The sequence below is a fragment of the Falco naumanni genome, chromosome 9, assembly GCF_017639655.2.
Source record: "Falco naumanni isolate bFalNau1 chromosome 9, bFalNau1.pat, whole genome shotgun sequence".
NCBI lineage: Eukaryota > Metazoa > Chordata > Aves > Falconiformes > Falconidae > Falco > Falco naumanni.
In genome coordinates, this window is record NC_054062.1 from 24,800,378 (window position 1) to 24,816,497 (window position 16,120).

Consider the following 16,120-nt stretch of genomic DNA (forward strand, 5'->3'; position numbering starts at 1 on the left):
TCTGTGTCCCCAGGGACTGATGGAAAGGCCAGGACAATTAGCCCCCACCAGGCAAATCCTGCACCGCAGAGCTCCTGCCAGCACACCCACGCTGCACTTGTGCTACTGCGAGCACATCCCTGCACCCCACGAGATGATCCTGCTGTCTGGGAGCGGGAGGAAGAGCCACAGGAGATCAGGGCACCCAAAGGGGCTCCAGGCTTAGTGACCAGGGGCTACCAGACCACGGCCAGGCCAAGAGCCTGGCGCATCAGCACGCCCTGCAGCTGTGCCATGCATCCGGGCAGCTGTGCCAAAGGAGCCGTTCGGTTCCCCCCCTCCTCGCTTGCTCCAGGCGATTTTCTGCGGGCCAGCTCTGGGGAACCCTATGCGCCCAGCACAGCCTGCGGCCTGGCACCCAGTGCTGCCCCGCCGCCGCGCCACACGGTCCCACCCCGCCCCTCGCTCCCGGTGGTATTTCCCGTTCCCCCTCGCCCGCCACGCGTGCGCGGCGCCCCCGTCCCCCCCAACCCCGGTTTGGCTGCATGAAGCACCGGTGGCGCTGCGGCAGGGGCGGCTGGCGGCACGGGGCCGCCTCACAGCCCCGGCTCACGCCGCGGCGCCTGCAGCAGCCCCCTCCCCGCTCCCCAGGGCGCCAGGGACTGCCGCGCCCACGTGTGCGGCAGAGCCGGCAACGGGGCGGGTTTCGCCGGCGCCGCGGGAAAACGCGCGGCCGCCCCGCCCCGCTGGGGTGCTTCCCGCCAGTGACGCCCGCCCCGCCCCGCCCACCGCGCGCCGAAGGGCGGGGACGACGCTCCTCGCCCTCGCCCGCCGCAAAGATGGCGACGAAGCTCGAGGGCCCGCCCGCCCTCAAGATGGCCGCTCCGCTCCCGGCTGCCGGGCGGCCCCGCGGGCCGGCGCCCGCCCTTCGGCGCGCCGCCGGTGGCGAAGAGGTGGCGCTCCCGGCATGCCCCACGTGGGGCGGGGCCGGGCCGGGTGGCGCGGTGGCCGCCGGGAGCTGTAGTGCGGGGCGGGCGGCGGTCACGTGCCGCGCCCGGCACTGGCCGCGCTGGGAGCGGAGGCGCCAAGATGGCGGCGCTGCGGGGCGGAGCGGTGCCCGCCGTGGCCGTGGCCGGCGGTGCCGCGGCCGGGGCGGCTCCGCGAGGGTCGGCGGGCGGCGGAGCCCCGCGCGGGCCGCCCTTCCGCGCCGGCAGCCCCCTGCAGGTAGGCGGCGGCGGGGTGCGGCGGGCCGCGCGGTGACACGTGGAGGCCGGGGCGGCTCCCGCGGCGGCGGCGGCACCACGTGTGCCGGGAGCGGGCCTGCCGCGCCGGCGGCGGGCGGGCGGGCGGGCTTCGCACGGGCAACGGGCGCCCCTTCTGTAGGCGGCGAGGGACGCCCGAGGCTCTCTTGCCGGCGCTGGGCGGCGGCGGTAGCGGCGCGGGGAGCCCCCGGGTGCGGGGGGGCCGCGGCACGGCTCCGGGGCCCGCCGGGGCGGGGGTCTCGGTACCCCTTACGGGAGGTGACACCCAGCGCCCGCGGTGTGGGTACCGGGGGGGCGCCGGCCGGGTCCCCCCCACCGCCGTGGTCCCTCTATCCCGGCGCCGCCCTCCCCCACCTGAGGCCGCGGCGAGGCGGGGGGGGGGCGCAGCTCGGGACACTGGCACCCGCCGGTTTCGGTGGCAGGAGCTCCGGGTGAAGGACGTGGGAGCTCCGGTCCGGCCCGGGGTGGGGGGCCATCCCCGAGCTGCACCGGGGGAAGCAGGGGATTATTCTGGGGAAAGCGTCTCCCGCTGCGGGGCAGGTCTGGGGCGCGGTGCTGACGCCCGTGCGCGGCGTCCCCGCCACCGCCGGTGGGGCCCGGTGGGGTCTGCGCTACGGCGCTGCCGCCTGGACGGGGAGCGCGGGGTGCAGCACCCCTGGATGGGACCTGGGGGCACCTGCCCTGGGCATTCCTTGGGACTTCGGGGAGCCCCACGGCTGTGCCCTTTCCGTGGTGCTCCTGCCTGGCCAGGGCGCTGCGGAGGAGACTGCCCCGAGCCTAGGTAGGGGGATGCCGAGCTGTCCTTGCCTCTGCCCAGCACGGGTGGGGCCGTGGGTGTTTGGGGAAGAAAGGTGTGTTCCTGCCCGATGCTTCCCGAAAGCGGTTGAGGAGTCCACGGAGCATCCTCTGCTGGTACTGCCCTGGCCGGGGGGAGCCCCCCCAACTTCCCCCGGTGGGCAGCAGCCCGGTGGCCTTGCTGACAGCTCTGCCTAGGTGAGAGCTGCCTTGGCAACCTGCCTGTGGCCATCACGGGGAGGATGGCCGCTCTCTGCTTGGGGCGTAGCCGTGGCTTGGCTGGGCACGCGTTGCATGTCACTGACGCGGCTTGGCTGGGCAGCTGCCCGCGGAGGCCTTGGTTGTGCCTCCTGGGTGCCACAGGAGCAAGCACAGCATCGCCTGCTCTTGCTGGATGCCAGAGGAGCTAGTGGCTACACTCAGGCCATCTCTGTCTCAAGCTGTTGGCCAAATCCCAGCTGCTCATGTGCCTGAAGCTCGCTCTGGGGCTGTGGGCATCCTCCCGTCTCCCCGGCGGCACCAACTGCTCGGGCATGGCATGGCCTGAGCCCAAGCCTGTCCTTGAACAATCCCTGTAAGCCACAGCCTCATCCCTGCCGCAGTCATGAGTGTAAAGCAAACACAGGGAGCTGGAAGGGCTCAGAGAGTGTACCCCCCAAATTAGGGGAGACGGGGGTCTCTGACAGGGAGGAGAGCGGGCAGGGATGTGGGAGCAGGCTGGGCTGGTTCATACCCCCCGCCCCGACTCACGAGCAGTGAGGGCTGAAGGAGGTGCCCAGCCTCAGGTGGATCAAAGGGAGTCCTGGGGGAACACAGCCTCGTTTGCTGGTGACTCATGGCTGTGGGACTCCCTGTTGCAAGGCGCTGAGTCAAGGAGGGCTTTGGAGATTGCCTGCCCTTCCTCCCTCCTGGGCTGTGGGTAGGAGCCGCGGGAAGAGGCCATTTGGGAGGATTTTACTTCCCTTCCTCCAAACATCCAGCGCCGGTCATGGCTGGAAACCTCTTATTAGATGCTGCCTTTGGGGAGAGCCGGCCCTGTGGCAAGATGGGTGGGGCAATGCAACCCTGGGGGCATCCCCCAGACCCCCTTGCTGTCATCGGGCAGGGGTGAGCCAGCCCCCCTTCCCTTGGATGTGAGATCCCTGCCGCTGGGCTTCTCCGGCAGCCAGGGGCATCTCTGCCTGCCGGTCACCAGTGACTCGGGGCTCCATGCCGGCGCTTGGCAGTGCTGGTGTATGAGCCTGGATGTGCTTCCCCGCTCCTCCCAGTATCTCCAGGAGGACTGGCCAGGAATCACAGCCAGGCTGCATCGTAGACAGCTGCCAGCAGGGCTCTGCGCCGGGCTCTGACCAGCAGCCAGCGCCGGAGAGGGAGGGGACTGGAGATGCTGAGCAGTAAAACTGCTCTGTAGTCTGATCTGCACGGCAGGGTGGAGCAGTGTCCCGGTGTCACCGGTGGGCTCTGCTTCTGGGCTGAGAGCCTGGGAGAGGGTGGCCCAGGGTGCCACCTGCTGAGCCCCACACCACTGCAGGTTCCTGCTCTTCAGGGCTGACGTGTCAGCACGCAGGAACAGGGCGGGAGGGTTGGGATGGGTGGCTGCAGGGCGTTGCCATGGGGGTCCTGGCTTTGATTCCCATCCTGGTCCTTGGTTGCCTGTGCTCTGGGGTTGCAAAAGGCTCCTGGCTGCATCGCAGCCAGAGGTGCACGCTCTGGTGGGGGCAAGTCTCTGAAGAGCCCCAGGGACCAGGGGTCTGGGCATGTGGGTTTGGTGCTGCCATATTTTTAGGAAACGCCTCTTTAGTGAAAAGCTTGCTCTCGCTCCAGTGCAGCTTCCCTCTTGCTGGAAGATGACTTCGAAGTACAGGCAGGTCTCGTACGGGGGCTGGCGTTGTTTTGTCCTGCATGGGCTCAGGCTTGTGCTGTGGTACCTATGTGAAACGTGGGTGAGCTGCATCAGGTGTGCATCCCCCAAGGTTCAGCCAGATTCTCCCTATGCTGCGCCAGGGGGAGGACTGCTTGCTGCCAGCTTTGGGAAGGATGCGTGCTCCCCCAGGGCTCCGTCCTTGGTGTCCTTATCTTCCCTGCCTGGGTTATCTCAGCCTAAGCCTGTCTGCAAACAGGAGTTCTTGTCCTGTCTCGTGCCGGTGACATGCCTGTGCTGCTGCTCCGCTCCTGGCAGAGGCTGCCTGTCCAGCGGCTCTGCTCAGCCGGGGGCTGCAGCCCCTGCCCTGGCATCTCACTTTTCCTGGCCACTCTGTAGCACTGGGCTGCGTGGCACTTGTGGAGTATGGTGCAAAAACCTTTCCAAAGTTGTCTTGCTTTACATGAATATCCCTGGAGCTGGCTGGGGGGACAGGGAAGGATGTGGGTCTGGGAATTTGAAGGAAGAGCAGCAGCAAAGCCAGTTTGGTGCTGGATTGCTAGCACAGCCTTTGTCCTCTTGTAGCCTGCAGCAGAGGTGTTGGGGTAGGGCCCCAGCAGTGGCAGCCAGCTGCATCCCTGTTGCTGAGTCCTGCGCTTTTGTTAAGAATTTCGTAATGTTTTTGGGCTTATCTGAAGCGCAGAGTCAGAGGAGCGCGTGACAGTCTGTGGGGTGGGGGGAGCCTGCCTCTCCCCCTCCCTGTGCAGCACAAGCCATGCGTGGTGTTGGGCAGAGCCTGGGAATTGTTGGGTGTTTATCAATTCATCTTTCCCATTTGTGGCTGTGGAGTGAATTGGGCGGTGGTTTCCAGTGTGGATGCATCCCTGGTAATCAAAGGGTCTCAAGCTGAAAGCGGCACGGGGCTTTGTGCAGTGGGGTGGGGTGGACTGGCCTGAACCTCTCCTGAAAGGCAAGGCGCAAGGTCCCCTGTGCCATCTTCTGACTTGCAGCACAGCCATGTCCTGCCTGCCTCCCCTGTGTGTTTGGGGTGCTGGGTGTGCAGCAGTGACCTTGGCCGCTGTTGGGGCCCACGTGTGCTGTGGAGCAGATCAGCAGTAGTAGAGGTGCTTTGCAAAGTGTTTACTTGGCTCCCCATGCTCCTCAACAGTGCTTTTCACTCGAGGAAGATGACCTGAACTTAACGTCGCTGGATGCAGAAACCATCTTGGAGGCCGAAGAGATCCTGGGGACGATGCAGAACTATCTTGACTCCTCTGTGATCTCCATCATTGAGGACCTCTCTCTGAGTGAGGTGAGTGGGGGAAGTGGCGGCTGGGCTGGCTCTGGCTGTGGAATGGGTGGGGGTGGCGGCAGCATCCCCCGTGGCCAGGTCCCGTGGCTGTGCCCCACCACCCTCTGAGACTGCCCCTGCCCTTGCAGCAGAGCAAGGCCTGCCTGGATGCGCAGAACGAGCTGTCCCTGCTGACCGCCATCACTGAGATCCTGGACAGCACGGATGACGAGACCCTGTCTCCCTTCGACACCATCATGGATGCAGAGCTGCTGACCTCACCTCGGGAGCGGGAGAATCCTTCGGTAAGTTGTGGGGCAGAGCCAGTCCAACCCCAAAAGGGGTGGGAAGATGCTCAGGCAGGGCTCTGCCAGGTCCTGACATGAGGGTGCCCTGAGGTGTTTAGAACCTGGTCCCCAGCACCCTCGGATGGTCTCTGACCAGCAACCTGAGAGAAGGGATGAGCCAGCCCTGGATGCTGCTGGGGCTCCGGTGTGGGCTTGGGGGGGGGCATGCCTTTGCCTTGGTGCGGAGCCAGAGATGTGCCAGAGGCTCTGGGGAACAGCACGTCCCCCTCTGCTTGACCAACTTGGGGCTGCATGTGCTGTGGGTGAAACAAGGCTGAGTTTGCTCCCAGGCTCCACATGATGACATGCATGGCCACTGTGGGACCAGGGGTGGACTTGTCCCCTCCAGCAGCAGAAATGTGTCACTGCTTTGTCCTCTGTCTGTCTCCTCTCCAGTTTCAGAAGTTTCTCAGCTTATCCCGTCCATCACTGGAGTGTGAGAGCCCTGCCCTGGAGCAGCCCAAGGCTCTCAGGCCTCTCAGCAGCAGTGTCTCTGTGATCGGGAAGGTGAGCAGCTGAGCAGGGGAAGCTGAAGGAGTGATGGTGCTGGGGTAACCATAGCTGCTGCTGCCCACCAGCCCCTGCCTTCCCACCTGGCACAGGCATCCTCTCCCAGATGTGATGCTTTTGCAGGGCACCGGTAGTGGTGGGAGCAGGGCCTGCCCCAGCTGGTGGGTACTGGAGGACCGGGGGTGCTGTGGATGGGATGAGGTGGTGAGCTTCCAGCTCTTTTGTGTGCCCTACTGGGAGGGTCAAATGTGTTGCAGCTTTTTGCCTGCCCAGGGGCTTTGCTGCAGAGTTGCAGCAGACCCACAGTTGGCTGTGCCCGGAGGAGCCCTGGTGGAAGCCCAGGATCTGATGCTGACTCTGATTCCCCTTCCCAGACGGACACAGACCTGGCTTGGGACCGAGCTGCTCATAGCCTCGACGATGCAGCACTGATGAAGAAGCAAGTCTGCAGCACCCCGAGGGTGGAGAGGAAGGTGGGCTGGCACCGAGCCCGAGAGCAGTCCCTGCCTCAGCGCAGTGATGGGGAGGAAGAAGAGGAGGAAGCTGCCTTGAGCCTGGAGCTAGACAGCGGCATGGGGGCTGGGGAGTTCTGTGTGAGCGGGGCTGGGGAGGTGCTGGGGGAGCGTGAAGACCCCTGCATCATCAACACAGGTGATGTGTCCTTGAGTGAGCTGGTGAAGTCCATGCACCCATACTGCCTGCCCACCTTCACTGTGTGCCTGGACCCCGAGACTGAGCCCGTGGCCAAGGAGCTCCTGAGCGGTCCTGTACTGCTGGAAATTGTACCTGGTGAGGGTGAGAGTGTGGAGATCCCTGTAGTCCTGCAGCCCTTGGCTCCCAGCTTCCCTGACCTGGAGCCCCAGCTCCTGGGAGCAGAGGAGAGTACCGGGGAGACAGTCCCAGAGGATCAAGAGGAGCTGCTAGAAGCTCCAGCCCAGGAAAATGGGATGGAAGAAGAGAAGGAGAAACTGCCTGGGAAGGAACCCTCCTGCACTACCCCAGAGGTCACATCCCCACCGGAGGCAGCAGCACCCGGAGCCTGGAGCCCTGACAGCAGCTCCCAGCACAGCACGGAGGCCCCGGCTGGTGGCAAACACGAGGGTTCTGAGAAAGGACGTGGCCGTGAGAGAGCAAGGAAGAGTCGGAAAAAGAAAGCAGAGGAGGACCAAAGCAAGCAGGCCAGGCCAGGCAGGGACTGTGTGGCCCACCGGCTCCGCTCGGCCAGCTCTGGGCAGTCCCTGGGCCAGCCACCCACCAGCCGTCGACGGGCAGCATGTCCCTCCATCCAGGTTTCGGACTTCCTGGCGCGGCAGCTGGAGCGAGCCCAGAAGAAGGGGCAGATGGAGCTGCGTGTGGAGCAGGTGCCGCGGCCCCGGGGCAGGCCCCGGAGCACGGCGGGGGCCTCCCTGCTCAAGAAAGCACAACAGGAGCTGCAGAAGGAGCTGGTGCCAGAAGCAGTGAGTGTGGCCCCGGAGAAGGCTGAGACTGCGGTGCCTCTGGAGAAGACCGTACCAAGCGCGGAGGAGCAGCCAACACCTGCGTGTCCAGACCCGGCAAACCAGGCGGAGGGCGGCAGAGATGCACAGCCAGCCTCCAGGCAGGACAGTGGGGTCTTGGAGGCACTCTCTCCACTCCCGGAGCAAGGTGTGGGGCTGGAGCCCCCCGCGAGCCTGCCAGCATCAGAGCCGAGTGAGGGCCTGCCCAGGGAAGCCAAGCCCAAGGCCCTGAGCCTGCGGGAATACCGAATGCGCATGCTGCACCGCCAGCCCAGCCCAGGCAGCAGGAAGGACAGCAAGAAGCAAGCGGCCAGCAAGTGGCCCAGCGTCCCTGAGCCTCCGACAGAGCTGGCGGAGATCCCCTGCCTGGTGTCACCCGTGTGCCCTGCCACTGAGGCAGCCAGCACTCAGAAGAGCCTGGAGAAACCCACCAGCCCTGCTGTGGTCCCTTCTCCTGCTGGCAAAGCTCCTGCTGCTCTGGCTTCAGCTCCAGCGCCTGCCGTGGCTCCACCACCCCCATCAACACCAATGCCTTTTGTTGCACCAAATGTGCCCCCAGCCGCTGGGGCAGCCCCTGCCGGGATGCCGCCAGCCTCTGCCGGTGCTTACGCCCTTTACCCACCAGTGCCTTCCTGGCCCTGCTTCAGCCCGCAGCCTGTGGGCTGCCATGGTTTGCCCCCACCACCCGGTGCCGGCTCCCCCAGTACTTTTCACGTGGTGCCTGGCCTTCCGCCTCCAGCCATGGCCTGGCCCCCACCTGCTGTGCCACCCCCACCTCCTTTTGGCCCCGGTGGTCCCTATGCCCCAGTAGGGTGGGCACCATCATCCTACTGGCCAGGAATCCCCATGCCACCTCCGGTGCCTCCCCTGGCCTATGGGGACTCCGGAGCGGCACTGCAGGGTGCTGCCACCTTCACAGCTGGTGGCCACCCCGGCACGGCCCTCCTGCACGGGCAGCCTCCCGCTGCCCCCGCGCTCGGCTGCCTGGAGCCACCAGCCTTCCCCACCCAGCTGCCCACCGCCCTAGCCAGCGAGGTGGTGGCTGCAAGTGGCCCAGCCAGGCCAGTGACCAGCAGGGTGTCGGACCCCAGGAGGCAGGCACGGCTGGCGGGGGAGAGCTCTCTCCCCAAGGCCCCTCCAGCCCCACTGGCTGCCACTGCCCAGCCCAACAGGGTCTCTCCTGCGGCACCAGCCCAGCACACGGCAGCACCCCAGGCTGTCCCCAGCCAGCCCCCCGAGGACCCCCAGGCTGAAAACCCCACCCAGCTTCCAAAGGGCCCCCCAGCTGCCATCCGTTGTGCTGCAGAGGTGTCCCCTGACGCTGGCCCTGTTGGGGAGTCCCCTGGCACCCACTCCACGGAGGAGGCCGCAGGGCCAGGCAAGGGAACAGTGGAGAAAGCCCTGTCGGAGCCCAAGGCAGCTGCCAGGCAGGAGCCACCCAGCCAACAATCCACCCTCCGGGCTGCAGCACCACCACTGAAAGCGAGCCGAGAGGGCGGCCTGCCCAGCAAGGCCCCCACTGCACGGCCATGGAGGCACCAGCTGCTCCGTAGCCCAGCACAGCCCAGTGACAACAGCAAGGACATCGTGCAAGCCTTCATCAGCGAGATCGGTGAGTGGGGGGGCTGCGGGCATTGGGCTGAGCATCGCCAGCTGGTGAGACTGTGGCGCTGCCAGCAGCCCAGGTAGCGGGACTGGTTCCTGGCACTTCGAGGGGCAAGGGTGGCAAAGCTGCACCCGCAGGCTTGCAGTCTTCCCAGTGCTCTGCTAGGACATTGCCTGCAGCGGATGGTCTGGGCTGGCTGTGCCCAAACAGGTCCCTCCTGAGGCTGCAGAGCTGGGTGCTCCTGTTCTTGCTGCGGGAGGTGCAGAGCTGCTGCAGGCTCTGCTGCTGCTCCTCCCCAGCACTTGCCTCCTCGCCTGGGAAGGCTGATGCAAGGGGAGGATGGGGCAGGGGTGCATCCCTGTGGTGCCAGGAGGATTTTTGCTGACCGTACTTGCTGTGTTCTTTCTGGCCCAGGGATCGAAGCCACCGACCTGTCAAGCCTGCTGGAGCAGTTTGAGAAGTCTGAAGGTGTGGATGTGGTGTGCTGTCCCCCACGGGGCTCCCTCTGTGCCGTGCCAGCCTCCCTGGGCTGCCTGTGCTCCCTGTGGTGGGGTGGGAGTGGGGGGCCTGGGACACTGTTGCCTGCAGGCTGGTGCTACCCTGCCTGGGTGCCTTGTCCTGGGAGTGTCTTTGCCCCCGTCTCCTTGGCCTGTGAAAGCGGCCTGGCGTCCCTCGGGCGGCTGAAGGGTTGGTGAAGAGTCTGGGAAGGAAAGGGGGTGTGCTGCTCCCCTTTCTGGAATCTGGGTTTGGGGTGCTGGCCCTCCCTGGCTGTCCCCTGGGTGCTCCCTGTGTCCCCCTCTGTGTGCAGGGTCCATCCCCTGCTCTCCGGCCCCAGCCTCTCACCACCCTCACCCACCCGCTCTCCTTTTTAGCCAAGAAGGAGGAGGCTCCTGTGCAGCCCCCTGAGGACAAGCGGCCGATGGGGAGCTCTGGGTGAGTACCGAGACCTTTGCAGCCAGTGCTCTGGTGTGGAGCCTGGGCAGAGGGCTGAGCCCTGCCTTCAGCAGGGGCATGGGGCAGCTCTCGGTCCTGGCGGGGTCTGAACTGTGCCAGGGCTGCGTCCACCAGCCCAGGAGGGGCCGAGTTCCTCGCTGGGCTGGGGGCCAGAGCTGGCACTGAGGGGGAAAAACTGGGGGAAGCAGTGATGGTCATGACAGCTATGCAAGTTCCATCCTTGCAGCTCTCTCAGATCCTCTGTCCCCTGGCCAGGCCAGTGGGGCAGCTCGCATGGGTGCCCCAGGCATGGGGACTAGGGCTGGGCTTTGGCTGCCACGTTTGACAAAGCTTCTTTCCCCTTCTCAGGCCCGAGACCCAACAGGACAGGAAGCCCCCGGATGGCCTGCAGGCCTCTGAGCTGGCCAACGTGGCAGGTAATGCCCAGGGCAAGGCAGGGGAGCCTGCTGTGTCCTGGCAGGGGCTGTCATGGGGCTGGGGGAGACCAGGGGGCTCGAGGGGAACTGGGCTGGGAGGGCACCCTAGGCGGGTGGGTTGCAGAAGGGGCTGCTCTTGAAAGCCCACCGGTGCTCTCACAGGCCTCACCCCACCAGCGACGCCCCCCCACCAGCTCTGGAAGCCATTGCCTGCTGTCTCGCTGCTGGCCAAGGCCAAGTCGCCTGGGTCCACGCCCCAGGAAGGGCCCCAGAAGACGACCAAGCTGATGAAAGCCAAGCCGCTGCTCCCGGGCAAGCTCCAGGGGAAGAGCCTGGCGCCAGCCCCCTCCAGCTCAGCCCCCAGCCACGTCTGCTCGGGAGACCACGACTACTGCATCCCGGGTGCAGCGCGGCTGGAGAGCAACGGCAACCCTGGCACGCAGCCTCCTGCTGAAGGCGGCTCCCGCTGGAATGTCAAACACCACCGGGACATCACTATCAAACCCATCTCCTCCTTAACCAAACGGACGCTGGACCAGCCCAAGCCCACCCCACCAGCCCCCACCGCCACCGTGGGGCCGAGCCAGGAGCCCCTGGGGATGGCCTGCCTAGCCCCCCTGGATTATCGGACTAGCGTCCCCAGCAAAGCCACCGCCAGGTGCAGCAGCCCCCCCACTTCGGTGCTCCTGTCTCCAGCTGCATCCCCCTGCCGGGACCAGGAGGTGCAGACTCCCAGTGCCCAGCCCAGCCACGCTGCTGCCAAGAGGTCCCTGCGCTGCTACCGGAGACCCCGGGACTCACCCAGCCCCTCTGCCAGCAGCTGGAGGGCTGGCCGGAGCCGTGCCAGCCGTTCTTTCAGCTCCAGTTCGGATGGAGCTAGTGAGTCATCATCTTCATCTTCATCCTCCCGATCCCGATCACGGTCATTCTCCCCACCACCCAAGCGGTGGCGAAGGTAAGCGGTGGAGCATCTGTCTGCTTGCTCTTTGGGCAATTGTCTGGTGACCGGTCTTTTGTGAGGGTGCCCAGACACCTCTTTATGGACTTACTTAATGGCTGCACTTGATCTTTTTGTCCTTGTGGCCCTTCTGAAGGGGTGCCTGGCTCACAGAGACTGGGGCAGCTGCTGCGACACCCTGCTGGTGGGTGTCTGGCTGAACCCCGTGTCTGGGCAGGTGTGCCTGTAAGGCCACTGCTGAGCCAGGCTTCCTTACTCCTGGAATACCGTAGTATGAGTCCTTGGCTACACCTTGGCTTTTGGATGCTTTTCCTGGGGTATTATTGCAGGTGTCGGTGTCTGTGTCGCGGGGCTGGTGCAGCCCTAGGTGTAGAAATGAGCCATAGAGGAACCTTCCAGGGAGGTGATGGAAGCAAGCAGAGAAAAACCCATCTGGCTTGGCTGCTTCAGGGGCTCCCTGCGCTCCTTACGGAGGTGGCTGTTAGAAACGTGGGGCAGCTTGGTTCTTGTGGGGATGTTTCTTTTGGAGTCCTTGTGCATCTGAGTGATGCACAGCCTGTCCCAGCTGGAGTGGGAGATGCTGGAGCTGGCAAGGGATCCCTCATTTGCCCTTCCCTGAGTGGTCAGCCGGTTCTGGAGATGTGCCAGGTCACTGGGCATGAAGGGCTTGTCTAAACAAGACCCCTCCATTGGTGACCTGTAGATGTGGAGGCTGGAGCTGGAAGGAGCATGTATATAGTGCCATGATCCAGGGATGGGCAGCTCAGGGGCTTGCCCTGTCTGGCTTGGCTTTCCAGCAAATGCAGCTGGCCCTGTGCTGGGAGATGTCCCTATGGAGTGGGTCATCCTGACTGGCTGTCCTCCAGGAGAATATGTGGCAACACGCCGCACTTGGGGCCTGGGTTTGGTCCCTATGGCAGGGACCACCTGTGTGCAGCATGTTCAGAGGTACCCTGCTGCTGGCTGGAGGTAGCACAGCTTGGTCCCAGAGGGGATTCAGTCCTGCTGCCCTTAAGATCTGACTGGCCTTGTCAGAGAAGCTGTTGTAGGCAGGGGACTGTGGGCACACAAGCCCAGCCTTTTCCCGGTGCATGCCGCATCCCTCGGTGTGGTTGGAGGCACGTACAGTCTCCATTCATGTGGCAGTTGAGTGCAACACGTGTGTGAAGGCTCCGGTGTCATCCTGTGCACGGTGTGGGGCTCAGCGTAGCAGCCTTGGCCCCTCGTGGGCCCTTGCCCAGTTGCAGCCATGTGCTGCCCAGTTTCCCCGTGACTATTTCTTGCTCTTCAGGGGCTGTGCCTGTTGTGAGCCTGCTCCCTTTTCACTGCGGTTTGGAGCCAAGTGGACATCTGTGGATGCCAACGTCCATTTGGAGCCAGCACATCTGTAGTGTCATTACTGCCCTGGCAAACTTGGGCAGAGGTTTCCATAGCCTAGCCCACCCTGGGGCTGGGTCCGGTCTGAGTGAGGTGCTGGGTACCTTGGGGAGGATGGAGGTCTTTTTCTTCTCCAGAGCCTCGTGGTGCTGGGTGTGGGGAGGGCTCGGCTCTGCACTGAGATGTGTCTCTGCTTCCCCCAGGTACCGCTCGAGATGTTCCCACAGCTCCTCCTCCCGCTCCAGCTGTGGGTCATGTGGCAGATCCCGGGACAGGTCCTCATCCTCATCATCAACATCCTCCTACTCATCCAGATCGACATCCCGCAGCCAGTCCCACTCCCGCTCCCCCTCGCCCCGCAGGAGGAGTAACAGGCGGAGAAGGTGAGCGAGGTCACTCTGCAGAGGTGTGAGCTCCCTCCAATCAGTCTCCTGTGTCCCAGACAGGGGTGGACCCCTTGTGTCCGGGACCACTCTCTTCTGGCACCCCCATGACTTTGTAGCTCATGTGTCCGGTTTCTGCCCTGCCAGGTACAGTTACGATGCACAGGACCACTACCAAAGGCAGAGGATTCTCCAGAAGGAACGTGCAATAGTGAGTGCTGAAGGGCTGGAAAGTTGGGGCTGGAGATTTCACAGAATCACAGAACGATTGGGTTTGGAAGGGACCTCTGGAGATCATCCAGTGCAACCCTCTGCTAAAGCAGGTTCTCCTAGAGCAGGTTGCACAGGATTGTGTCCAGGTGGGTTTTGAATGTCTTCAGAGGAGGAGACTGCACAGCCTCTCTGGGCAGCCTGTCCCAGGGCTCTGACACCCTCCAAGTAAGGAGGTTCTTGGATTCAGTTGGAATTTCCTGTGCTGCAGTTTGTGCCTGTTGCCCTGGGCACCACTGTGTCTGGGTACCACTGAGAGGAGCTTGGCCCCATCCTCTTGACACCCATCCTTAAGATATTTGTACGTGTTGATAAGCTCCCCTCTCAGTCTTCCCCAGGCTGCGCAGGCCCAGCTCTTTCAGCCTTCCCTCATAGGGGAAGTGCTCCAATACCCTCATCATCTTCACAGCCCTCTAGTGGACCCTCTCCAGTAGTTCCTGTCTCTCTAGGACTGGGGAGCCCAGAACTGGACACAGCACGGCAGATGTGGCCTCACCAGCCCCTCCATCACTTCAGAAAGCTGTGGGGTCCCAGCCTTGCAGGCAGCGTTGTGGGGAGGCTGTAGCCAGGGCATGGTGTGATGGGTGGCGATGCAGGGAGGGGTGCTCTGTGTGAGAGGCCCTGCTCACCAGGAGCGCTCGGATGCCATCTCACTGCGCTGTGCATCCCTGTCCCCAGGAGGAGCGGCGAGTTGTGTTTATTGGCAAGATCCCCAGCAGGATGACACGTTCGGAGCTGCGGCACCGCTTCTCTGTGTTTGGGGACATCGAGGAGTGCACCCTGCACTTCCGCTCTGAGGGGTAAGAGCTGTGGGACGTGGGGCAGCAGCCCCTTCCTGGGGGTGGCTCCTCTTGGCCCTTTTCCCGTTCCTCAAGGGGGTGGCACTGACCAAGGCAGGGACAAACACGCTGTATTGCTGATGATCTCCTTCCTCCTCCTTCTCTGGCTCCAGAGACAACTATGGCTTTGTCACCTACCGCTATGCCGAGGAAGCCTTTGCCGCCATCGAGAGTGGGCACAAGCTGCGGCGCCCAGACGAGCAGCCCTTCGACCTGTGCTTCGGCGGCCGCCGGCAGTTCTGCAGGAGGAACTATGCTGACTTGGGTGAGTTGTACAGCCCCCAGGTTGGGGGGTGGCACCCTGGGTCCTCTCCTTCCCAGAGCTGTAGGGATCCCCTTCCATGTCCAGGGATAGTCCTGCCCCGAGGGACGGTTGGACCAGGGTTCCCCGTCTCTCCAGCGCTGTGGTGGAAGCCAGGTCCCATCCTCCAGCAGCCCAGCTCTGGCTCTAGAGGTTGGCACGTGAAGTGAAGTGGGAAGGAGTTGCTGTGGGGATGGCTGGAACTGTGCCAGTGTCCCCATGGCTCAAGGCAGCCTCTCTCTATGTCTTCCAGACTCAAACCGGGAGGATTTCGACCCAGCCCCTGTCAAGAGCAAGTTTGACTCCCTGGACTTCGACACGCTGCTGCGGCAGGCACAGCGGAGCCTGCGGAGGTAGCGGCAGGCAAGGCGGAATGCCCGCCCCCACTTTTATACTCAAATACAAAAGACAAAAAAAGTATGGAGAGAGAGAGAGAGATAGAGATGGGGTTTTTAAGAAAAAGAAAAAGGAAAAAAAGAAATTTGTTTTATAACCAATATTTAAGGAGGACGGGTCATTTGCCTTTGACCGGAGGGGCCCAGGCAAGTGGCAGCCCCAGGCTTGCCCCAGCCGTGTAATAAATCTGGATGCCCAAACAGCAGCGCTGCCTCGTCTCCTCCTTCGTGTGGGCCCTTCCCAGACGTGGGCTTGGGCTCTGTCCCCTCAGGACACCGGGGTCTGGCCCCATGAGAGGTAGCACAGATTGGGGACTGGCTGCAGGAGTGGGTGTCTGGGGAAAGTGGGGCAGTACTGTGGCTGCCCCCAGATGGCATGGCGTGGGGTGAAGGCACCTGTGAGGACCGGCAGCGTAGACTCCTGGCCATCTCTCGGCCTCTGCTGGCCCCGAGGCACGCGGCTGGGTTTTGGGGCCACCTGCACCTCCCGTGGTGGCCACGGGGGGGCAGTGCGACACCCCCCACCGCCGCTCCCCGCGGTGGGCCGGGGCACTGGGGCTCAAGCCCTTGGCCGGAGCCCAGGCGGGGTTCTGCCTGCTCGGAGGGCAGCGTGTGGGACTGCCCTTGTCTGCCTTGTCTCCTTCGAGCCTGCTGGTTTGCTCCAGCTTGCCAGAGGAAGAGGGATGTCTGACACCTCATCTCTTGGTGTCCCCCGAGGGAGAGGTGTGACTGCAGGAGCGTGGTGGGATGGTGCTTGGCAGAGGAAGGATGAAGAGTGACAGGGAGGGGATGCAGGATGCCTGTCCAGGCCTTCCCAGCACGCTGCAGCTCACAGAGGAAATGCGTGACCCCAGGCAGCCCCCAAGGGGAATGTGCCTGGCCCTGCTGCGGAGCATCTTCCCTGTACCTCACCCTGAGGTAGCAGTGCTGGGGCTCTGCACCCCACTTTTGTGCTGGCAGCCAGAGAAAAGCCCTGCCTTGGGCTGCTGCTGGGCTGGGACAAGCCCAAGGATCCCTAGCACCAGCGTGGGGCTGGCTGAGCTGGCAGTGCTGGCTAGGAACCCCAAGGTGGCATGGAGC

The 16,120-nt window shown here is 64.1% G+C and overlaps 1 protein-coding gene across 1 annotated transcript; it reads left to right on the forward strand.

Moving 5' to 3' along the window:
- Window positions 1-524: 524 nt before the first annotated feature.
- On the forward strand, window positions 525-15,243 carry PPRC1 (PPARG related coactivator 1). The gene is made up of 15 exons (XM_040606664.1): window positions 525-706; window positions 855-1,203; window positions 5,066-5,209; window positions 5,338-5,493; window positions 5,932-6,042; window positions 6,420-9,153; window positions 9,562-9,615; window positions 10,020-10,080; window positions 10,450-10,517; window positions 10,680-11,472; window positions 13,056-13,235; window positions 13,383-13,446; window positions 14,184-14,305; window positions 14,458-14,609; window positions 14,899-15,243. The coding sequence occupies exons 1-15, from the start codon at window positions 525-527 to the stop codon at window positions 15,000-15,002; spliced, it is 5,274 nt and encodes a 1,757-aa protein (XP_040462598.1). The 3' UTR covers window positions 15,003-15,243.
- The last annotated feature ends 877 nt before the right edge of the window (window positions 15,244-16,120 follow it).

Bases quoted from the DNA above. Each gene is read 5' to 3' on its own strand.
- PPRC1 (XM_040606664.1), top strand. From the start codon at position 525: ATGAAGCACCGGTGGCGCTGCGGCAGGGGCGGCTGGCGGCACGGGGCC. The intron at 707-854 runs GCGCGGCCGCCC...CCCGCCCTCAAG, and splicing joins CGCCGGCGCCGCGGGAAAAC to ATGGCCGCTCCGCTCCCGGC. The intron at 14,610-14,898 runs GTGAGTTGTACA...TATGTCTTCCAG, and splicing joins GAGGAACTATGCTGACTTGG to ACTCAAACCGGGAGGATTTC.